Source organism: Megalops cyprinoides, chromosome 15 (assembly GCF_013368585.1).
Source record: "Megalops cyprinoides isolate fMegCyp1 chromosome 15, fMegCyp1.pri, whole genome shotgun sequence".
NCBI classification, from domain to species: domain Eukaryota; kingdom Metazoa; phylum Chordata; class Actinopteri; order Elopiformes; family Megalopidae; genus Megalops; species Megalops cyprinoides.
The window spans coordinates 18,446,475-18,471,059 of record NC_050597.1 but is presented as its reverse complement, the minus strand read 5'-3'; the positions used below and the strand labels follow the sequence as shown (position 1 = coordinate 18,471,059).

At 44.1% G+C, this 24,585-nt stretch overlaps 1 protein-coding gene across 1 annotated transcript in view; it reads left to right on the top strand.

The window, feature by feature from the left end:
• Window positions 1-1,461: 1,461 nt before the first annotated feature.
• Window positions 1,462-24,585, top strand: part of LOC118790344 (cilia- and flagella-associated protein 46) — a 72,976-nt gene continuing 49,852 nt past the window's right edge. Inside the window, 28 exon segments of the mRNA XM_036547253.1 lie at window positions 1,462-1,510; window positions 1,693-1,808; window positions 4,185-4,316; window positions 4,611-4,675; window positions 5,811-5,975; window positions 6,501-6,624; window positions 7,121-7,215; window positions 7,561-7,719; window positions 8,211-8,310; window positions 8,598-8,696; window positions 8,980-9,170; window positions 9,458-9,686; window positions 10,320-10,469; window positions 10,782-10,785; window positions 11,629-11,755; window positions 12,692-12,837; window positions 13,250-13,383; window positions 14,607-14,740; window positions 15,117-15,329; window positions 15,551-15,782; window positions 16,988-17,137; window positions 18,286-18,396; window positions 19,723-19,904; window positions 20,640-20,771; window positions 21,089-21,254; window positions 21,406-21,490; window positions 22,067-22,214; window positions 23,092-23,275. Of these exon segments, the coding sequence (XP_036403146.1) occupies window positions 1,462-1,510; window positions 1,693-1,808; window positions 4,185-4,316; window positions 4,611-4,675; window positions 5,811-5,975; window positions 6,501-6,624; window positions 7,121-7,215; window positions 7,561-7,719; window positions 8,211-8,310; window positions 8,598-8,696; window positions 8,980-9,170; window positions 9,458-9,686; window positions 10,320-10,469; window positions 10,782-10,785; window positions 11,629-11,755; window positions 12,692-12,837; window positions 13,250-13,383; window positions 14,607-14,740; window positions 15,117-15,329; window positions 15,551-15,782; window positions 16,988-17,137; window positions 18,286-18,396; window positions 19,723-19,904; window positions 20,640-20,771; window positions 21,089-21,254; window positions 21,406-21,490; window positions 22,067-22,214; window positions 23,092-23,275 (3,822 nt within the window).

Below are 24,585 nucleotides of genomic sequence, written 5' to 3'. Positions count from 1 at the left end.
AGGGCCAGCACAATATTTCTTGGTACACCCACTCTCTTATTTATTTGTTCCTTGGGCTATCATACATGAATGAAGGGAGAACTGCATACACATGTTGAGTGTGTGTGAGCATCATTCTGGATGCCAGGCCAGATGCGTGTAACCAACACCTTGAGTGACAACTCTTACTTTGCCCCCTCTCAATGTGGCAAGTGTGCTGTAACCGAACATCATTGTGCATAATGATTATCTTTCCATTGAGAACACAGCATCCTAAAAACGGATTGTTACTCTGTCTGGGTTTGTGACTTTTGTTTTGCTTCTAGAATATTTCTGTAAGTTTGGTGACAAAAAAGAGGTTATTATCTTTATAGTATTAAAATGTCATCATTAGTAAGCCTCACAGTGATTTATGGCATGGAGATGGGCATAATACAGTGAAGGTATTGCCACGGCTGTCTCATGCAGCTTTGTCAAAGTACCAAGCGAACTGGAGCATGTCATGGATTCAAAGATCCAGGGAGAAATGGACATGTCGTCAGTAATACAGACAGTAACATCCTCGTCCCATAAATCCCAACGGATTTAAGAGAAGGCTTTTCATGGCCTGCTCAGCTCCTAGGGGAGGTGAACTGCAAAGAGGAAGGAGGAAGTGAACATATGAACACCAGAGGAGGAGGAATATGTTTCAGAATCACTCTCCTATTTGTGATGCAGAAGAGATGTCTGTTTAAGGAAGGCACTTAATTTGAATATCTTGTTGAAATCCCACTGTTAGAATGGATAAAATATCAGATACAATTTTTCTTGAGATAAGGGTGTCTGATAAGTGTATAAATTAAACAGCTAGGAAAGCGAATGCATAGCTGTCACGTGGGAGAAAAGGTGGACTTTTTCAGCGTACTCTCTTAACCTTACATAGCCGTCGAAAATTTATTAAATTCATGTGTTCGTATTTAATAAAAATAGAATAAGAGAGGGCGGTGTGTTACTTGTAGTGTTTCGTTTTTAGATAGACGAATAATAATGCTATACTGTCATAACACCGGCAATGGTTGAGATGCTGTTTGTGCGACATGATTTCAAACAAGTTTGACCCTCATCGGTCACCGTCGTCCCTGAGCGTCCCAGTTGCTAAGATACAAACAGGTAGCTACAAACCAAAAGTGCTCAGAGATGCAAATACACACAAAATTTCTTTCATAAACGTGAAGAAAATGCTTACAACATTTTGAATGAGTTTATTGTTTAATTGGTACACACTTGCTGTCAGACCCAGGGAAAGTTTCATAGAAGTGACCTTACTTAAAAATGTGGCAGTTTTAACTAACTTTAGCTGACGTTTTTGGCTAGGTTTTAGATAACATTAACGGTAACATTAGTTGGCTATCCAACATTTGTTGGCTGTCTTCTTGGGTAATTTAATTCTGTCTAAAGGAGCGTGTGCTAGTTTGTTTTCAGAGGATAGATCTTCGAAAGACCATGGACTTTCACATTCGGCAGTATCTGACCAGAGCGGCGTCACAGAAAGGTAGCTAATGTTAACATCACTTGGTTAGCTAATATTAATTATGTTAGCTAACATTATTGTAACTGTAGTTGTCTTTTCTGCATTCACTTGTAGTGACTATTCACGCTTAACTATTACACTCATACTAAATGCATGTTTCCATGCATTTGTCAGATCTTATATCTATGTTTGCTTTTTTGTAGATACGGATGCTTTGAGGAAAGCATACGACATGATCAAAGACGGCACCAAGGAAAAAGTAGACAGCAGTTGTTTCTGCCCTGACTTGTATGTCCTCTGTGCAGAGCAAGCCTTCCAGGTAAAACTAACGCATCTATAACCTATCAATTATCAATTGTTGTTTCCTCAGAGAACCTGGAAAGACTCAATTATTTATCCCTATTTCTTCTTTAGAAGCCAGCAACGTGCAACCTCAAGATTCTGTTCAAATGACAACGTTGATAGGTACATAAATAAGAAAAATATTCTTAAGCATAAAGCCATACACTATCTGTTAATTATTGCAGCTGCCACATGTAGTGTGTACATTACTGTATAATGGATGTAAATTACCCAACGTGGCTCCAAAAAAGAAAAGAAGAGGTAGGCAAGTTGTTATAAATATACACATAAATATAAAGAATCCTTTGTTTAATGTCTTACTGGCGCATATATTATAATTTAAGTACATTATATGCTGAGAGGATTTTAACATATTCATTTAAAAGCCTTTCAAATCAGACGTAAGCTCGCAATGCCATTCTTTAACGGAGTACCAAATGTGCGTCACGTGTCCAGTATGCGTGTGTGAGAGACCTAAACCACAAAGCAAATATTATTGGCGTAAAAGGCTCCTGCAGTTCCCGTCTATAAGGCAAGGTTTAAGAAACCTCTCAAATATGGGATAAAGCCGTATCCTGGAGCGTCGCTCCCACACGAATGCGACTTTGCAGAATTGACTTCCACGTTCTGGCTAAATGCACCATCTAATTCTCTCATGAAACAGATGTCGGCCCAGCAGGTGGTTCGTTGGCGTAGAAAATGCATTCCAGCCGGAGAGCACGTGCATACATAGTACTGGCCACGGTAGACAGGGATAACTAGCAGTCATAAGATATCAGCTGTTCCATATAACAATTTCGGGAACTAATGCCACAGCCATTGACTTCTGGGGATATGAATGCATGTTGTGGATTGGCACAGGGTGAGCTTATCTTAAAATGACCAGCTTGGCAATCATCAAATGTGTTGCCACATTAAAATATGACTGGTTTGGCCACCAAATGCTGAATTATCCAAAGATGGAAGGAGTGAATGAAATGGACAGGTGTGTTGTTGTCAGACTTGGCACCAAGAAAAAATACAGAGGGATGCAATTGCCATTCACGGGGGTGCACAAAAAGTCATATTATGTAGACATTGCTATATAAGAAGACAATTGGGAGTGCACTGAGGTCTGTCTGGGGGTGCAATGCACCCCTAAGCACCCCCATAGCACCAGGCCTGGTTGTTATATTTCAAGGTTTGAAAGAAAAAAGGTGTTACACTGTCTTGCCTGAAGAACTATAAGGCCTTATAAAAGGCATTCAGAGTTTTCAAGTGGAGCGAGTGATTTGAGTGAATGAGTGAATTCTGGGATGGAAGAACGTAGGAGGCAAAAAATGCTCTGAGGGCAATGGGTCTCCAACAGACCAACTGCTGACCACAGCACAGTGGGCAGAAGTATGCGTTCAGTGCGGGAGGAGATGTGCCTGAGGAGGTGTAATTTTGCAGTAGGAATTCATTTTTTTTCATCGATCTCTCAACCCTTCTTGGACTAACCCTATTGAGAAAGCCATTTCAGTTGTTCTAGTTCATTGCTTTGGATTAAATGTTTCTTTGTACATTTGGTAAAACACCTCTGGTATTATATGTTTTCTCTACTTGTCAGTTTCTTTATGTTTTTATGTCTTAATGCTGCTTCAACATGGGCAATATAGAGAACAGCCATCCTGAAGTTTCAGAGTTATTTCCTAAAACTGTATTAAGACCTTAAAAAGCAATGCATTAAAAAAGTTTACAGATGACCTATTCCTGTTTAGACACATTAAATAAGATATGATAAGGGCTATTGTGGATGAGCTGCTAGCTTACTCAGGGGTGGGGGGGTGGGAGGGGGATGGCAGCAGGGCCACATCCTGAGTCATTGTGCATAAATATCATCCTGGTTTCCCACTGCCCAGAGAGAATATGGGTCATGAGCATCATTAAAGAACGTTATTCCGATGTTTTAAAGAACAGACTAACCTACAGGGTGAATGTGTGGAGGAAAAGACCATGTATAGTTTATCATACTGCATCTCTCCTTGACATGCTTGAATTATTCAAAATGGGCTGTGTTAAAACTGTATTTTTTATTTCTAAACCCACTATAAAAGTAATAGGCCTATATTTAATACATCCAACATGTATGTTCTGATTTACAAGGTACCTATTGCTCATCATAAATATATGTCAAACTTTCATTGGGAAATGTATGCCCTTTTGGACAAGAAGCCACAGCAAATGAAGGGCCTTGAGTGTATTTTAAGCTTGTACACTTAGTAATTCCCCCAACATATTTAATTATACATTACAAAGTAAGTGAAGATTGTGTACACTTGTTTCACAGGTTGAAATATGAGGCTATATTTGGATCTGCTGTTTTCTGTTTCAGCTGGGGTGCGCTGAGATCAGTGAAAACTGTCTAATGATGTACTTTAAAGCAAAACCTCCAGCCAATCAATTCCTCTGCCGAGCATACCTATGCCAGGGTCAGCTCAGCTCTCCACAGACTTTCGAAAGAGTGGTAAGAACAATTAGCTATGCTCATTGCAGCATAAGTTCTCAACTCTGCGTTCGATTTTACCCTGGAATGAACAAAAGCATTGTCAGTATTATATATCGAATGAACATATAGATCCAACATTTCATTTCATTTAGAGACATGCAGAATATTTCAATTTCTGTGTCATTCCTTCCCAGGAAGAATTTGACTGTTAACAATACTACTTTTCTCTGGTATGATTGTTATTTTTATGTCTGACTGCTAGATTCTGTGGTAACCATTTCACACTTCTCGCACTCATTATTTTACCCTCAGGAAGACATTGAAAAGGCAGTGATGCATTTTCTGAAGGCTATTGAGATTTCAAAAGAGCAGCCCAGGTATGTTATCTGAGGGGAAACAGATTTCTCCTGCTCTCACATCTTTTCTCCTTTTTTTCTCATTTTTCATAGATTTCCTCTTAACCAAAGTGAGCTCCGGTTATCATTCTCTGACTTGACAGAAAAGAGATGAATAATTTATTTGAGTTGTTCTTGTTCTGCTCCGTTCTGTAACACAAAGCAGTATAATGTCAGTTACAGTTGAAGAACTGGTTAAGAAACAACTCCTCGCTTGTTACCTCTTATAATTAGTCTCATTCTGTGACTGCACACCCCTGGTGTGGGCTTTGAGTCCCAGCCAGAAATGAGACTGTAAGTACCATATTTACTGTGCAGGAGAGCCTAAACTGTGGTTAAGCTGGTCCAAGTGCGGTTTGCACGCGGTTTTGTGCTGAAACTGCCGACTAAGAGTGGAGCAAGGAAACAGTACATAAGCATGCTACAAACAGGCCAAAACAGGCCATGATCCAGCAAGTAACAGGGCAAATGTAAAAGAAAATAGACCAGAGACAGGCTTAAAAACAGCACTGTGTTGTGTATGCCACCAGGCAGACAGCAAACAGGCCATAAACAGCCCAAAAACAGGTCACAAAATGCCTCAGATGTGTTGAAAGACGGCAGACGAGCCAGGCTGAGAACAGGCCATAAGCACAGAGCATTGAGGCTACACTGAGACCAGATGATGGTCTGATTAACTCCTCATCTGTCAATAGAGAACTGATAATTACCACATGCTGTTTCATCTCTGCTCCAAAGACCTCAGCTCAGACCAAAGGGAATGCAGTTTTTCTCGAGTCCTTGCTAATGTAGGAGGCAGTCCCCCGAGGGTAAATTAGCAAGTCTCAAATAGACAGATCACCCTGTTTGCGTTGATCCGTTCCCTCTTGCTCACATAACAAAATAATTGCTGTCTTTCAATAGGAGAGATTAAACCCAGATCTGGTCTCCGGTGGCTCATTGAATGAGCTTTAGTGTACGTTAATTTGCAATTCATCAGAATCTGAATCCACGGTTGATACGTGCCCTAAATTGAGTTGTACAAGGCAGATACATTTCCCCCATGCGTGCGTGTAAGTGTAAATAATTCATCTGACTTTTAATGTTCTTCTTTTTTTTTTTGTTTTCATCAATACAGATACTACTTTTTGGTATTCAACGCCTCTGTGCTCTATTTCCAACTGATCCGACCTTTCCTCCGGCCGGGCCTGCGTCCTTGGCTCGTGCCAGCATTGACGCAGGTGGTGAAGGCCCTGGAGGAGGTGGGAGACACCGACTACAGCTGGAGGGCGGAGCTCATGCTGTGAGTCATGCAGGCTCTGTTTCATTTTTGACCCTTCAGGTGTGCAAACAGCAGCAAGGAGCCAACAAGCTGACTGATGGCACAGGTTCTTCCGGAGCATCCTCCCCGTACCCCGAGCTCACAACCAAAACATGAGCCGGCATATTCTACCGCGTGTACAGCTTCGACGGAAGGCGTTTTTTTGTGTTTGCGTTTGTGTATAAGCATGTTGAAGTTAAAGTGCATGTGTGTTTGCGCAGGCGTGTGTGTGGGCATTCTTTTGCATGCATTGTGCATGCATTCAGTCACGACTTCCTAAGAAAATTCACATCAGCTGTTTTAGAGCCCCTGGCACAGGAAAGTCTCAGTAAATTTGATCCTTCTTGCATTTTATTATATCCTTGGAGATCAATGCTTTTCTGCAGATGGGTGATTATTGCTGAAACTTGAAATATGAGAGAACTGTGCGGTGTGCGGTTTTATGTGAGGAGGCTCATGTTTCCCCAGGATCGGTTTTTACAGTAATTACCTCTTCTTTATTTGCAGACACCTTGTGGAATGCCTTGTGGAAGCTGGAAAAGTGAAAGAGGCCGCCAGTTTGGCCAAAGTCACGTCAGACTTTATAGAAGCACACACACCTGAGCTCTTTCCCAGGATTTTCTACTTACAGGTGAAGTTTGCTCTTCACAGACACACACACACACACACACACACAGACACACACACACACACAGACACACACACACACACACTCCCTCACTGCTGTCCCTTTGTGCACTCATGGAAAATGATAATGGACTGCATTTATACAACACTTTCCATGGGTATCAGTATGTTTTGCAGTGAGTGGGCTGGCTTCCGTCACGTTTACTGCGGGGAGAAATGGCATTGTCCATAACTGTGAAGGATTTTGTCCCCCATATTTTTCCCCCTTTGACTAATTGTCAGGGAATTTTTGGCAATTTTTTTGGCAAGGGTGATTGTTGAATTCACTCGTTTTCAATAAAATAAACCTCTTTGTGTCTCAGATTTAATGGGTTCATGATCATTGGTTTGTCTTACTATTGCATAACTTCAACCTGATTCAGGATAGCACACAGCTGCACAACCTCACACACACACATACTGCATGTTTACCTTGCTAATTGTGTCTCTGTTTCCCACAGGTGCGGCACAAACTTCTGGACTTTTCCAAAATTCCCAAGAAAACTGAGGAGAGCGTAGCGTTATCAGTGATTTACAAAATGCAGAAACTCAAATAGTAGGTGATTCATTCTTTACATAATAGACATTTACACTAGAGTTTCAGACTTCATCACTCTCATTGAGCAGTGAACTGTATGCTTTATGTAAGGTCTGTGTCTAGGCAGGATGCAGTAACATTTCTGGTCAAGGGTCACACATTCAGGTTGTATGACTGCGCACCACATTAACAGTATGGTGTGCCCCTCGTGTGTGGTTCAGGTACAGTTATCATAATTTCACAAGAAAATCAGCTTCAGTTTAACTTTCTACATAGTGACAAATACTTGCTCTGATGGCCACGTTTTCGTTATGGGTCATTATATTCATTATGTGTAAGGCTTGTGCGCTATATTTACTGCAGCCAGGTGGAGACTGGGGAGGCCAGAAGAGATGATGGTACAAAGCTGAGAGAGATCTTCCTCCTTCTGATAAATCCTGCTGCACCCCAACCCCCCAGCAAGGCGCAGGGTTCGAGCCCTGGTCTGGCACAGAGAGACTCTCCCATGACACCAGCAGAGAGGTTAATATCCCTCGTCATCTCCTGTATCCCGGCTCCACCATCGTATTCCTAATCTTCATCATCTCATCACTTCTCTTCAGATCCTTCCTCTGCATCAGAGATTAGTGGTTGCCAGGGAGCTTCAGTAGCCAGCTGTCTCCACTCTGTCTCCACTCTGTCTGTGTTCTCCTCATCTCACAGTTAAATAAATATATTTAAATAACTTGTCAACATTTGAGTCTTTCATTTAAAAATACAGAATTAGATCTTCTCTACATTTAGAAATAAGTTTTATGTCTCTTGTGGCAATCTATTTCTAATACTGTCTGTAGTGTTGCTTCCTGTTCAAATAACTCCTGTTTCAGATGAAGTGAGACTACCTGGCTTAATATGTCAATTTCGTTCTTTCATCAACTGTGAAATTATGATTATGGAGTCTCACAGAAAGGTCATGGATTCCCTCTTGTCATAACATCACACACTTTATCTTTCTTTCTTCTTCCTTATTTTAGGGTCGCATTTCTACTTGAGTTGGCTCACCTGGCCCTGCAATTAAATCAACACCAGACGACAGCTGATTGTTTGAGGGAGCTAAAGAGAGTGGGAGTCACTGTAAGACCCAGTTACTAAGTGCTGCTTTCTGTGCACAGATAGAAGGTGTCATATTCGTCCTGGTTGCTGGGATGAATGCAAACACTCATGCACAAGCAATTCTTTGTGCATGTGTATGTGTGTGCAGGATCATAAAAGTTGTAATTATGTTAATTGTTGACAGAAGAATATGATAACATCTTGCATTTCTGACAACCTTTTGCATATACTGCCTATAGAGTAATCTCTGAATCTGTGTGCCGCTTCTTTGCCCCTGAGTGCAGTTTATTTCTGTCCCGGCTTGTCAGGATGTTGGACACTTCACTTTGGTGGAATGTCTGAAGTGTGAGCTAGACCTACACAAACGAGCGGCGAAAATCACGGAGTACAAGAAAAGTGATGTGGAGGTGCCTGCAACAGTTTTTTTTTTTCATCGATTTTGAGCATTTTGGTCATTTATCAGATGCAGACAGTCAGTGTAATGAATCCAGAGGGACCGGGAATGTTCAACCCTAATCATCAAAATGACATCCTTTCGACTCTCCTGCATTCCAGTGTCCACCTTCACTGTCCTGTTAGTTAAAATATATATGTATACATTGGTTTGTTCTCTCACAGGGTTTAACTGTTTGATTGTGTGTACCTTTTTTGGTAAAACCGAATGGGGTATCTTCTTGTACCCAATTTTAGTCACAGCTGAAGGTGGTCTGGAAGCTGGACCAGTTGCTGCAGAATGCGCTGCAGGGGGGCGGGGCAGGTGCTGTGCAGGGGGTGTGCGCCACGCAGTGGAACGCCTGTCTGCCCCTCCTCCAGCACAACCTGAGGAAAAGTGTCAGGAAGCCTCTGCTCCGACTGGCCCAGGCCCTGGAGGACACAAACAGGTGATCCAGAAATAGCTCATGCTCTGGGTACCCAGCATGGTCTGTGTGAAGGAAACATGCCCTGTGTGCATGTTTTAAAGCCTGTCTGCTGGTGTGAAAGTATGAATGTGTGAATATGTGTGCGTTTGTGTACAGTACAGAGTGTACAGTGCGCGTGTTTGTATGCAGTATGACTGTACGTCTGTGCTCCTGCATGTGTTTGTGTGTGTGTGCGTGTACGCATCTGTACTCACAATATGGGCGTCTGTGTATACTGTGTGTGTGTGTGGGTGGGTTATATGTTGCAGCACGTTGCTGGAGCTGCGGTGTCAGGTCCACAGTGAGGTGAGTGTGATAGAGGCAGAGGAAGACCGTCTGGAGTCAGCCACGGAGCACGTGCAGAAGGCGCTGCGTCTGGACGAGAGGGGGGTGTACCGGGAGCGCCTCTCCACCGCCCTGCACCTCCTGGAACTGCGCGGCCTGCTGTACGAGGCTCCGCAGCGCAGTGAGGACCAGGCTGCACTCCTCATCGAGCAGGTCTGCCAGCGCCCTCATACGTGCTCAGCATGACCACAATCGCAGCTAGAATTATAAACATGCCCATGAACACAAACCACAACCACAGCCACAGCTCAGCTGGCAGCAGGAACTGGATCTCTGGAAATTAATCCCTAATTAAAACAGCTATGGCATAGCATAGCACGGCTTGAAGAGCACAGCTCATTCTGTTGAGTACAGTTCTGTGTGTTAAACACAGCTCTATCTGTTGAACACAGCTTTGCCTATTGAACGCAGCTTCATCTGTTGAACACAGGTTTGCCTGTTGAATACAGTTCTGTCAGTTTTATATAGCTCAGTCTGTTGGGTACAGGTTAATCACAGATCAAGTGTCATAATTAACATAATTGCACATGGCATGTACAGTTGCTGCAGATTGTATAGTAGGTTGGATTTCTACTTGTTTTTAGTTTCAATAAAATCTTTGCATCACAAAGCTGTATTTTTTTTTGTTTTTTACATAAGATAGAATTTCATAATCTTGGTATTTACACTACCTCAATACTGTTAGCTTCCTCAGTACATACCTGGGGGATCACCTGTACAGGACTAATGGTGAAAAGGAGACCCATGCAGGTAAAAAGTTAACGCTTCACATCTCCATTTCTGAAGGCTAAGACGGTGAACTCAAAGTCTGACATGAGGAAGGCGCACCCCATGCTGGTGAAGGCTGGTCTAGCTCTGGCACCTGATGCATTTCAGGTGGTCCTTGATGCAGACAACACAGCCAAAGGTAAACACAGGTTTTCTTGGTCTTATACAGTAGTATCTCCATTGTATTGTTGGAGTATCACTTATGTGTCACTGTAGACTGAGGCTCGCCAGGAACATGAAATTTGTTTTCACCACTGAGGCTGACACCAGCTGTTTCCAGGGCAACGTTTGAAAGCGATAAAAAGAGTGACTGGAAGGGGGTGGGGGTGTGCGATGTGAAAACTTTTGGGCCACTGGATGCACAGCCCAAAATCGCCCTGACAACTCTGACTGCAACGATAACTCAGCGCAATTAATTGTATTGACTTGTTGTCGCTCTGAATGTCGGCAGGGAAGCTGTTTGCTTTTGTCTCTCCGTAGCACTGTAAACTGCGGAGCCCGAGCCATTGGACCTCTTTGGATTCGCTGCTTTGATAGTTCTCTTGCTCTTTGAACCATGAGATCAAAGGAATAATCCTTACACTAACAGCGTGGTCTTTGACGTCACCCTCACAAGCATGAGCCCAGAGCCCATCAAATGAATGGAATGTTTGCCGTGCGGTTTGTTGGTTCGAGTCCCCGGTGTGCTCCAAAGTGAGGCACCTCACCTTTGATGTTCCAGCGAAAATCCATTTGAGGTTAATGTGAAAATAGTAAGAGTTTAAAGTGGAAAATGCTGTCAGCTGAGAGTAGTAAATGACTGTGTAAATAATGTAGTGCTGTGTTGAAGCCTTCAGCTCCATCAGCGGGCCTAAAGGGACCCCTGCTGTGAGACACAGACCTTCCAACTTCTTCTGTTTTCCATGTGTATATATATATATATATAAATATGTATATGTCTGTGTTTTATATGTTTATGTATTATGTGTGTGTATACTCTGCATAGAGCAACAGCATGTTTAGCATTTGTGACTGTGTGTGCGTGTACATGTGCATATATATTCACATTTTAAAGATACTGTTTGCTGTTGCTCTGTGTAGTTCTGCTAGTATTATTTGGTAGTATTTGGTGTGTGGGTGTGTGTATGTCTTCACTCATCAAGTCAGTTGTTTCATTCTACAATTAGAGAGGCAAAGCATTTAAACAAAGTAACATTTAATCCTTTTCGGGCCAGTGGGCACTTATGACTGTAATTTGATCTAATGGACTTCAACTAGTGCCTGCAAGCTCAGCACAGTATGATGTACAGTGCAATCATGTGTTTTTAAACATTTATAATATGTCCAGCCCCTCCAGACAACAGTGGACAGGGTGTGGTCGACCAGCTCGCTGCAAGGGCTCAACACCACATCATGTGTGTCCAGAAGGCAGACGGACACCTGAAGAGACAGGGGGTCAAAAACGACCGAGAGAGGTGTGTGTGTGTGTGTGTGTGTGTGTGTGTGTGTGTGTGTATGTGTGTGTGCGCGCATGTCTGCATACTTTGGTGTGTGGGTGTGTGTTTGCACACATTTATGTGTGTACATGTGCAAGTGTTACCGTGTGCATCTGTACATCTCAGCATGTGTACTCCTGTGTGTGTGCACGTGGGTGCGTGTGTGTGTACATACGTGGATGCGTGTGCTTGCATGTGTTGTGCTGGAAGTCGTTCTGGATAAGAGTGTCTGCTAAATGTATGTAATGTAATAGAATGTAATGTAATGTGCTCCCTCACAATGGGCAACACAGCTGAGACTGAGGCACTCATTCATTGCTTTATTGGCATGTCAGGTTAAAGCAGTGCTCCATTCGTGAAAAAATTTGTCTTGAAATGTTGGGCTCCATCGAAATTACACTCAGTACCTTTGCTATTCATATGCTAAATTCAGTTGGTAGTCTTGTATGGCCTGGAGCTTTAAAGGTACAACAGTGCACTCTGAGATTCTTGAGGACGAATCACTGCAGATGGCTGACAGGACACTTTGTTAGGGGTACAGCCTGTGACCACACCTTTTGGAGTGAACCCAAATGGACCCTGTGTTTTAGTAGCAAGTCATTGCTTTAATTATATTTTTCTGACGCTCTCCAAAAGTGGAGTGAAACTTTTTAGGTTCAGCCTGTGGATTTGTGTAGTGGGTGATGTGCTAGACCGAGTTAGATTCAAGGCTTTAGCTTTACCCTGAAGAATGAAACAAAGAATTCAGAAGAACACCCAGACAGTAGGGACTGGAGACTTTACCAAAGGAATCATTCATTTTTAATAATGCAAACAAGTAAAAGTTCTTTTATTGTTTTGCTCTCTGGCACTAGAAGGAATGTGTGTTGCTTTTTGGGAATGGGCTGTGAGTAAAAATAGACCTCTTCTCTCCAGTGTGAGGCTTTGGGCTGAGTTGGTGAAGACAGCCCGGAGGCTGGAGGCCTGGGCCGTGTGCCGTGCGGCCTGCCGCTTCTGCGTCCTCCACGATGACGGGCGCTGGAAAGCATCGAACGCCGACCGTGAGTAATACCGAAAGGGCTGCTAGATCGGAGATTTCAGCCTAACCCTGTCAGCCTCAGTTCAATTCAATATTTTTTCCTTTTCTCTGCCTCTATCCCTGAGTTCATTCACAAATTATGAAACTGTCATGATGCCTCGTGGAATGAGTGTGACTGTAGATGTTCATTGCATTATTACATTACATTATTGGCATTTAGCAGACGCTCTTATCCAGAGCTACTTATATCGGTTACAGTTTTTCACAATGTTATCCATTTACATAGGTGGATATTTACTGAGGCAATTGTGGGTAAAGTACCTTGCCCAAGGGTACAGCAGCAGTGCCCCAGTGGGGAACTGAACCAGCAACCTTTTGGTTATAAGTCCTTAGCTACTATGCTAACCAGCCGCCCCTATGTTCCTCCACTGAAGCTCCTGTCTCTGCGTCCTCAGGTGAGAAGAAGGAGGACGAGAGCGCGGCGGAGGGGCACCAAAGAAAGAGGCGTCCTTCCGCAGGGAGGCAGAGCTACAGCACAGAGCGCGATCTGCTCCGCCTGCTGGCCGAGGTCCGCTTCATCAACGCGGAGGTAACGGCTCTGGGGTCGTCTCTCTTCCTCTGCTTCCAGCCCCTCCCGCTCCCCTTTCTGCTCTCAGGCCTCTACGGCTTCTCAAAGAGGCAAATTTTCCACTCTTCACACGTTAGAGCTGTTATCGCTGCTGTTATAATAAAGGAGCCCTGGTTGTAACATTAGAGGGAATAGTGCCTGGTCCTTTCAGAGCTTTTATTACCGAGTTGAAATATCTCAACTAAATGCCAGCTCATTTTAACTGAGGAGCACAGTCCTGGGCAACAGAAAACTCAATTATTTTCTTGTGAGCTAGAGCAGTTAAAGAACATAGAAAACAGGCCAATTGGCAGTCAACCACAAAAAGTAGTTTGGAATTGGTTTGAATGCCCCACTTGAGTAAATTATGCGCTAAAGTAAGGGAACAACATCCACTCAAAAGCCTTGAACAGAATTCATTTTGGTGTGGTTAACCCCTACTGGACTAGAAGGGAAATATCTCTATTTATTATCTGTAGCCCCACCCCCACCACCACTCTTGTGCTCTGCTCTCTGCTTCACCCACTGTGTTTTTTGTGCTTTTTTACTTCTTTCATAAAAAGTTTAACAAGCTTGCATGCAAAGAGATGACCTCGAGGAAAACAAGCCCCCTATCCTTGAGGCACCTCTTCAAACCAAACTTCTCTTTGATCACAAAGACAAAGTGCTCTTTGTTAGAGTACTAGATTTTAACAAAGTTTTGTCTCATATGAATGCTGCCGGTTTGGCACCTTAGTTATACGGGAACAGTTTGAATGAGTTGAGTGTGAATTCTTAGCTCTGAGCTTCCACTCTTGAGAGTGGAAGTTGCTCTCCTCTGATCATCCCTTGAAAACTAAATGGTTCAGGTGGCCAGTGTATATCAGTAATGACACAAAGGCTTGTCTTTGGCAGGAGAGTGGAGTCATGCAGGGCACCAGTCATTAATAGTAGCATAATTGTGAGGATTCCTGCATGTACCATATTCCACAGAACTCCTTTAGTTCTGTACACTAGATGTTATCACATAAGCAGATTATAACAGTGTAATTGTCACAAAAAATGAATGAAGCTTATGAAAGGGAACTCAGAGTTTTAAGATTATGCTGCTCTACTATGATGCCCAGAATTGTGGCAGCTGTTCAGTGGCTGCTGAGTTGTGGTGACAGGAAGGCTTCCCGCAGAGCTGTGTCCCTCAGCCCTGCTCTCTGCTGACCTCTCGCCAGGCCACCGTGCACAAGTTGCGCTCAGAAGGCGTGCAGCTCAACGACGCCGCTGTGCCGCCCCCGCGCCGAGGGAAACAGCCAGCAGGGGGCGTCTCCACACAGCTGGAGGAGAGCCCACTGTGGGTCATATACAGGTGTGCAGATTGATGTGTGTAGACACATACACACACACACGCACACACACACACACACACACACATACACCCTTTATCCAGACGTTTACTGGGGCTTTACAGGTCAGGTAATGATGTCTAGAAGCTATGAAACCAAGCAAGAGCCCTGATGTATACAGAACGTACTAACGAACTTGTCCATACAAAACCTTTCCAGCATGATAAAGTGGATGTTGTCATTTGGTGGGAGAGCCAGTTTTCCCTGCCTGTGGAAGTAATCATATGTGTAAATCAGTCCAGTGTCATGGCCAGGCTGCCCAGGTGCATGTTTTTGTGTTGGTATTGTGGTGTGAGCAAGCACTCTTCCTTCTCTCCTCTTCTTTTCTCCCTCTCTCAGAGACTGGGTGCAGAATCTCTCCGCGTACGCCACCTCCAACTTCCTGCGTGCTGCAGAGCTAGGGGCAGAGCTAGGCGAGCCCTGGATCATCTCCAACGCAGCAGTGTACCTGTGGAACTACAACAGCCACATCCTGGCCTCTGGGGGACAGCGGCGCCTGCTGGCCACCTTTCAGACGCTCGTAGACCTGCTGAAGCAGACAGGACATGCTGGGTGGGCGGAGCCACTGTTCTCACACTTCATTCTGTATTTTGAAAGATATATATTTTTTTTAATCTGGAGACTTCTGATGACTTGTATGAGAATTCAGGATATATTGTGTATGTGTATTTACAGAATGAGTTTGTACATAGGGTGCACTTAGAGATGTGTGGATATGTGTACAGTACATAGTGCACAGACCACAGTGTGCTGAGATGCATGTGTGTCTGCAGGGAGGTGCAGCTGCTGGTTCTGCTGTGTAATGCGGTGGCCCAGGGTCTGATCCAGCCCTGGACCCCGGACATTGAGAGGGCCCAGCCGCCCAGCAGGCCCGGTCCAGAGAGGCAGGAAGGCGAGAGGGGCCAGCCTCCCAGCAGGGCCAGGAAGGGGGCGGAGAAACCAGGCGGCGCTCACGGGCCCCTGGTGGAGCCAGGAGCAGTCGAGGACGTGAGGAAGGCTCTCGAGGTGAGCGCGGTTCTGCTGCAGCAGTGTGAGCTGGTGTGGGTGGAGCAGCACTGCTGGACCAGTGGGTGGAGCCGGGGGCCGCACTACACTGCTGCAGTCGGGAGAAGCTGGACGGCTGTGCCTGGGAGGGGAGCTGTTGGTGCCAATGTGCCGCGCAGTCTGGCTCTGTTCTGCCAACGCTAATGAGGTCTGCAGGTCCCCCGGAGGCAACGCGGTTTAAATGAGGCCACACACACATCACTCAGACACGTACGCAAACATACGCCCACACACACATACGCACATGCAAGCACACACACACACACACAACCGCGCACACATAGACTGTATTGAAACAGACAGGATGGCAGGCACAGACCTAAGGAGTTCCTTGACAGAGAAATAAGTGACATCACACCTGGAGAGCTGTGTTCCTGTAGGGGCTCGCTGAGTTAGACCTGTCTGGACAGTTCCTGAAGCTCCACAGCAATGCATGCTGGTCTTCCTTTAAGATTCCTTATTGTTTCGTCTTAAAATCTACTGTAGAAGTTGTAGTTTCTTTGTCAATCCCCTGCTATTTGAACATATCAAGGCCTGGATTGTCTTAGCCTCTGGGAGGGAGCAGTGCTGCTTTTGTGCTGTAAATTATGAAATGTGTAACCTCGTTCTGCTTCTCCTCCCTTACTTATCAGCATCATAAGTTACTGCTTCATGCAAATAAAAGCCTTTTTCCTTTTTTTTCCTGATCAGATTCAATTACCTTCTTCCACTTTGAATTCATTCAGTCTCCCAAGTTCCTCATCACTGCATGAAAGGCATCTTATCTGTAAATTATTAACTTCAAGTTTTCTTAATGCTCCTCTTTTTCACTGTGTAACAGCTGAAACTGCACTCCTTTTATCAACTTTAAATGAATTCTTGTAGGACATTTATGGGGAGATGATTGCTGATTCAAATCAATACAGTGCTGAGATGCTCCCTTATACTGACATGCCTTGTCTCTTGAACTAGATAGAGAACAGTGGTGTGCAGTTAAATTTCTGCATGGTGATGTGGTGCTCTCACAGTTAAATCTTATTCTGTGGGTGTAGTGTGGGTGTAGGTTTGGCAAGTGTTGTTTAGGCCGAATCCTGTTTTGCAGGTATAGATTCAATAGCATGCTCTTGAGTATTGCCTTGCGGCTGCATCTGTGTGATCGCGCTTGTTGTTCTCTTATTTGAGCGCAGCTGTGCGAATATGCGCTGCGGCTGACCAATGGCAACGCGTCGACGGACGCTGTGCCGATCGCAGCGCGGAAACAGGTCGTCGCCACGTGGGTTCGGACCAAGCAGCTCCTCCAGCAGCAAGTCGGGCAGAAGCTGGATGTTGAGGACGAGGTGACACCCTGTCTTTGGTTTCTGTGTCTTCTGATCTCTATGCCCAAAGCAGGGATTCTTTCTCTCCTCAAATCTGCAAAATGTTTTCTGTGCACTGTATAAAACCATTTGTCTAAAGATTGCAGTCAAAGATGTAATTTTTTACATTTTCAGGTATTTTCAAACTTAAAAAAACTACACTACTGTAGGTGAAAATTAGCTTTACATTTTGAGAGCTCAACATTGATTTAAGTAGCTGAAGGGTTAGGTAAAATAGCCTGGCAACAGACTCTGGTACCAGTGTTGCTTTCAGGTCAATGGATGCAAGGAAAAACAACAAAACTGTACTCTGAACAAAACAGCTTGGTCCCTGACAAAAAAGGGCATTTTGCGCCAAAATGTGTCATAACTCCCAGAATACAGGATTGCAGAATGTAGCATTTCACATACAGCAGCGGTGTGAACTTCAAGCTGCCCCAGCCTGAGAAACCTTCACCTGAACAGCCCACATGCACCTGTCCTCTGTGTTTGTACCAGTGTGGTGCATATGAGTGCATGTACACATGGTTACACTACATTACATTCCATTCATTTAGCAGACGCTCTTATCCAGAGTGACTTCCAGCACAAAAGAACAGAAGTGTATCCATTCAAGTTGAATGAGCAACACTGTCAGATCAGGCTAACAACACCCCCGGACCAATGAGTGTGAGCATAATACCATTCAAGCCGTACCCTAGGTTAATTTGTGCCACCTGTCTAGACAAGGGAAGCCAAGTATACTACCATACATCAGCCACTAGATCACAGAATACAAAATGCATTGCGATAATACACGTTAAAATAAACAGCCAGTAATGAGTAACAAGAATGAGGTGTTAGGGGGTGGAGATTGATGTGGAACCGAGATGCAGTCTGAAGAGGTGGGTCTTCAGTCTTTGTTGGAAAATGACCAGTGATTCTGCTGTGCTGACCTGCATGGGGAGTTCATTCCACCACTGAGGGACCAGCACAGACAGGAGTTGTGTGGTTGTATGCACACGTGTTCGTGTGTCCCTGCCTGTGAGAGTGTGTGTGCGCTTGCCTGTGTGTTTGTGTGTCTGTGTGGCACATGTATTTATTTTTCTTGTGTGTGCTTGTGGGTATGCTAACTGCGCTCATTTTTCTAGAGTAAGAGTGAAGAGGTGACGGCCATGACTCGTGTTTTGGTTGGAATCGAGATGCTCCTGTGTAACAGCAGCTCCAGGTTAATGGAGTTCTCTGCTCCCAGTGTGGCTGTGGTAAGAGCTCTCCCCTGGTCATCTTTCAAAGCAGCTCTGCTCCATTCAGTTGAAAGGACTTATGTCCAAAGCTGGGACAACATATTAGTGATAATTATCAATAACCCTTTGTGGTCTATAAAATGTCTTTATAACATGTTTTCGGAAGCATGTAGTGATTAATAACCAGGACAGTCAGCTCAGTTCGCTGTGAGAGCATGTGAATGTCCTGTTAATGCTGCCTCTAACAGGACAACAGGGATAGGTGGAAAACAGCGAAGGGGAGGTTTTTGAATGACTGTGTTGTCGGAGAACCACTGTGTTTGAGAAAACTATCAGCTCCCAGGCTGACGACATTAGATGTGTTGTTGTGAGTGTTCTGCAGAATACTCCTACCTCTCAGCATGCAACAGCATCTGCTGACGTGGTGTAAAGGCAATGCAGAGCGCTTTCCGAGGCCCGCTCACTTGGCAGGGGTGTTTTAAGTATTCGGCAAACATCGGTCCTGAGCAGAAGGGTGCTTAATAAGGCGGGGAAGATTTTCGGCAAAGTAAGGTTGTGTCTAAACAAAAGAGTGGGTGCGCTTCTATTCCTGAACAAAGCAAAGGTTGCATTTGTGACTCATTCTCACCATCAGCTTTTTTCACATGAACACAGATCCTGAAGTTAATTTACATTCATATTGGGCCTTTTGACTTTAGCTTGTTAATAATAGACTTCTTTTTAAAGAGATTTAAATAGAGATTTTTTAAAGCTCAAAATGCATAAGCATTGCTGGATTTATGTGACTTTGGAAAAAGTTATTTGCACAGTGTTTTTCATGCTCAGTTAGACAGATGAGCTTTGCAAATTACACTGTAACTGTTTCAGGTCAGAGGTCCCTTTAAGATTGGATGTTGAACTTCATTTAATAAAGAACCGGGGATGTATGTATAGTTTAATTTGTATTAAATGCACAAATTGAATTACACTCCTACAAGCTTAATTACAACTCCTACAAGCTTAATTAAGTATCAACATTTATTAAAGGTAGATATACTGTATATTTAGATAACATTAGATCCATTTCTTAGCACAAAGGTATGTATCATCCTAGCCTTATCTAGTTCCAGCATAGATCTAATTGTCCCATTACAAAAACTGAAAGATCTTTGTGCTGGTAGAAGCAGTATGTTCTGTGATCAGCTTGCCCACTCTCATTAAGTGACTTGATTTACTTACATAGTGACTGCTCTCATCTATGTAGACATTAAGGGGTCTGAGACATCCTGTTAGTCAGGTTTTATAGTTGGAACAGTATTCATGGCTACTGCTGCACACTACTCTGACCATTATGATTCTCCCCAGCTGGTCAGAATGGCATCAGACTGCAGGTGGACAGACCCCCTGGTGGAGCTGCAGGTGTGGACATACCTGGCACACTTTGCCCACCTGGCCCAGGAACAGCAGCTGGTGATGACCTGCTCCCAGAAGGCACTGCAGTTGGAGGCTGTTGCTCTCAATAGGGTGAAAGTCACATCCTGCACTCTGTGAGTGTCCTTGATACTGGAAACACCCCCTGCACCACTGACAAAACATGACTACTCTGATAACTGTACAAGAGGGATGTCATTGAGGCACCTTTAACACCATTTTCAATCTGAAGTCTTTTTTTTCAGCCCTCTTTTGACACCATGGGAAGCTCATTTTGACATAGTTTTCAGTTCATTACAGAACTGCAGAAGACAGAGCTGAGAGCTGAGACTGTGGTCCCCAGCTCTCTTTGGTTTGCTTCCACAAAGAGCTCAGACTTCCAAAACTGAAACAAACTTTGTTTCTTTCTCTGCTTACTTCCAGAGAACCCCCATAGTCCAACGCATCTCTCAACAGAGAGAATGCATTGAAAGTTATATTTAATAGTTTCCACAATACACATGATATCTCTATCTGTGATGATATCTGTATATCCTGGTGGCAATATTTACTGTGCTGGATTTACTTTGTGTTCCTCTAGGAAATGAGCTGCAGTTTTGCAGATCAGCATGGAGTAGAAAGGACCTCTAGTGACTACTCAGGAGCATTACACTACATGTAAGACAGGGATAGAGACAGGAGAGCCATATTCAAAATCATAATTTTCATTTTTGTATTTACATTAATTGACCATAAATTTGTCATGGTGAAGTCCATCAACGAAATCCATGTGAGGTCCTATATAACCAACGAATGATTTCAGTTTTAAGATTCACTTTAGTTCCAATCGTCTGTATTCATTCATTTTAAAGGTACAGCTATGAGCAGGTCCAGGAGATGCTGAGTGCTGTTGCATGTTTGAGGGGTCTGACTTTGGTCCAGACCTCCCTTGGCCACCCTGACCACTACACAAAGGCCCTCCATACTCTGCAGTCCAGTGTCAGGTAAGCCACAACAAGAAAAGACAGTAAAGCTGCCCTGCCTCTCAAATGTGACTCAGTTGGATTTATTATGTTTTTATGCTGCTATTATTTTAGTGTACTATACCTTTGGAACTGCTACTGTTACTCTGTACGCTGTAGAACAGTCTGAGCGGGGAAAAAAGATGTTTGACTTTAGAGTCATGAAAGCAATTCTCCATGGCTTGGTAGGCACCGATTTTCTAGGACAGGAACAGATGAAGTGTCACGAGGCATTATGCATTATGTAGAGTACCATAAAATGTAGTGAGGTAGCATGTGGGTCTGGGAATTGTTTTCAGCTATGCAGAAAAGGCCGGAAGCTACACTCTCTGTTTGGTGGGGGCCCGGCACTACTGGAACACCTGCCTGCCCTTGCTGGAACACCCCCAAGAAAGAGAGCAGCTCCAGGACTCTGTGGAGAAGATCCTGAGAGCCATGACGAATACCAGCGCTAAAGACAGAAAGGTGAGACCTCTCTGAGTTTCTGCTGCTCTCTCACAGTTCTCTAGCAGTTTTCCTCACTCCGCAGCTGCCTTCATGTTGAGGGTACTGTGCATCAGGCACAGCTCTAGTTACCAGTGTCGTTATAGCACCTCTGTGACCTCTTATTCTCCAGGATGAAGGGAAGAAAAGACCTACAAAGACGACACTGGCGACTGACCGTTCTCTGGGCGCATTGATGACAGGCCAGGAGGCTGTAGGTCAGTTTGCGTGAGACACGCCCCAGAAACAGTTTGAAGCCAATCTCTCCATGTCCCATTCAGTAATGGGGGTCTCGTCCTGGGACAATTACAATTTAGAATTTCATTTCAGATCGATCAGTTTCAAAAATACACTCATGTAGTGTGCTCTCATTTGTGTGCAAGTAATAAAGTGAGTTATTTTCAAAATTTTTTCATTTATGTTTTTTCCAGTATTACTTTTTTAGACCTATAACATTGTGGTATGTTGTTTTAAATAAAACACATGGCTTTCCTGACAGATTATTACTAATTTGAACATTTATCTTACTGTGGGGCAATTATTCCCAGTTTCACCTTACTTTCATCAAACCCAAACAGTATGCAAATACCTAATTAGTGGTCAGTGTTGTTTGTGTGTATGGATTCATTTCATTCCAATATAATTTTGATATCACTGTGATAACAAACCCAAATCAGTATCCAATTAACAGCTCTATCAAATCTAACTAATTAAGATGTCAGGTAGAATGATACCAAGATCACGTTTCCAGCACAGTGTTACCTGCAGTCCTTTAATGGAATTTCTGTCTACAGGTGAAGGGGGCCCCGAGGATGACCTTACCCTGAGGGCCGCCTTCTATGGCCTCCTCTTCAGTATCCATGCCGACAGAGGTGACTGGCGGACCGGGCTGCGGGTGCTAGACCAGGCGGTCAGGGAGATGCCACGGACCAGGCACAGGCTGTGAGTGCTCAGAATCAAGTCCCCTGAAAACTGATCTTGGCTCAGTTTACACAGCCCTAGTCCAAACACCTTCAGCTTTGTGGCTGAAACAGAGACCAGGGTTGGCCTCTCAAGGGGAAGTTGTATTCCTGAAGGCCCACAGGGTTTACTGCTTTCTGTGTTGCCTTAGCCCTTAATATTTTAACTTAAATCTATTGTATGAAAAGGTGATCGGATGAAAAGTGACCTCAGCTGGTTTCCTGGATGTAAACGAACAGCTACATGCATTGTAACTGAGTCAGCATTTACACCTGCAGCAGGAAATGAGGGGACTCTGCTCAATTAAAGATTTAAATCTTACACTAAGATACAAGGAAACCCAGCAATCCCTCCAGGAACGCAAGCTCCCCAGCATTGATTGAAGGAGAGGGGAAAGGATGGTACTTAACACTTATGAATGAGCAGGTTTGTATATCTATATGCCCAGTGCTCTGCTTTGTTGTAGCATTAATCAGAGCCACACTACCGGACATCAGACGCATTGCCATGACGATACTGAGGGTGTGGAGTAACGCAGAGGGAGGGGAGTTGTAGTGGCTTTGTTGTAATCACAAGCAGACAGTGGTGTCCAGAATTACCAGCTGGGTGCCTGACTTACACATGCCTTACAGGGAACCAATCAGGGTGAAGAGCTTCTTTGGGGTATGGTAAAAGAGGTCCATTTAGGATTTGAATCTCCAACTACCAGTTCTGATTCCCAGAAACAGGTCTATGCCTATAATGGCAGCTGTGTTCTGGTCCTGTTGCCACTCTTCTCTACGTGGGTATTCTGTCAGCACTATGCCCTACAGTGGCATCCGCTACATGTAAGCACTGTCTGCCCTGCCTGTCCCCCCAGGCTCCTGTTTAAACAGCGCGTGGTGGCGAGAGCCAGGCTGGGGGAGAACATCCTGATGGACATGCAGAAGTTTGGGGAGGAGGGCGAGGAGTGTTTGTCCCGCATGTGGCACCGCGTGGCACAGGGCTCCACAGATCCAGCCCAGAAGCTGGCCTGCTACCAGAACGCCATCACATCCCTGCAGGTCAGCACAGGTGCTCGGGTGACCCGCCAGGGTGCTAAAATCCGAAACAGAGAAAGCATTCCACCGTGAAAATCAGCTTACAATGTCCTCAGATAACACATAGCGTAATCATTTCACTCACGTTATTTTGAGCATCTCTATGGCATTCAGGTTGGTGCCGTGTAGGGTACATTGCTATGGCACAATCACCGTTTGATCACAAGAGTGACAAGCACATGTTCAATCATAAGCGTCTTGCTGCTTAGCATTCTTTCTCTGTCTCTCTTGTTCCTCATGATGTTCTCCCTGTCTTTTCGAATCTCACACAGCATAGGCTGAAGAATGCGCAATTTCTCAGCTCTCTTTGGTTGGTCATAACAAGACTATCATAAGATTCAAGAAAGTGGCATGTTTGTCAGCACTAATCTTTATTTTTTTCCTGTTGTGTCAGCTGGTATCCAGGTACTATGCTAAACTGAGCATTCCTTTTCTCCTCAAAACATTTGGCATAGTGTTGAAGACACGGTACAAGATTCACGGCATTGACATTCTAAACAGAATTTGTTTTTCCACTTATGATGCACCCTTGCTCTTGAGCAAGTTTCATATTACACGTTGTGCTTGATTCTTGCAAAAGAAACCACAACAGTATTAATACAGGAGAAATTCTCTCCCAGTGGTTTTCATTACTACATGCAGTTGATTTCTCTTTCAGTAATGCTTACTCTGCAGTGTATATATAATGTATTCTGACGTATAAAGAACTGCATTCCTTATCTGTTGGCCACTGTGATACAAGGAAATGAGGAGCCAAGATGGGCTGAATGGCTTGTTTTCCTCATTATATTTTATGCTCTTGTCATTTTTATATATCACTTTTTCATAAGGGTCCTAAAAAGACTGTACAGAGGCCCCCACAGGTGCCTGTCACAAAGGGATCTTTACTCACACACTGGACATTTTGATTGAGGGGCTCTTTTATTTGACTAATAAATTGCGCCCAGCCGCCTCATCCAGGCAGGACCTTGTCGACGACCTTCGTGAATCTGCAGCGCAGAGGGAACATTCGCATCGTCAGGGCTTCATTATTCATTATTCATAATGCATGCAACACTCCCTCTGAAAGGAAACTCGCATCCCCCTGTGAGATGTAGTTCATAGATTTTTCATGGTGATTCAGATTCTGTGTATGTATCCTTTGCATCATGCGTCAGATTAGCATTTTAAGAAATAGTTGTATTTACACTGCTGCATTGCCAATGGACTTGTCCTTATGCTGTTAATATATTAATATAGTTGCACTTTTCTGAGGCTGCTGTAGCAGTGGAAGT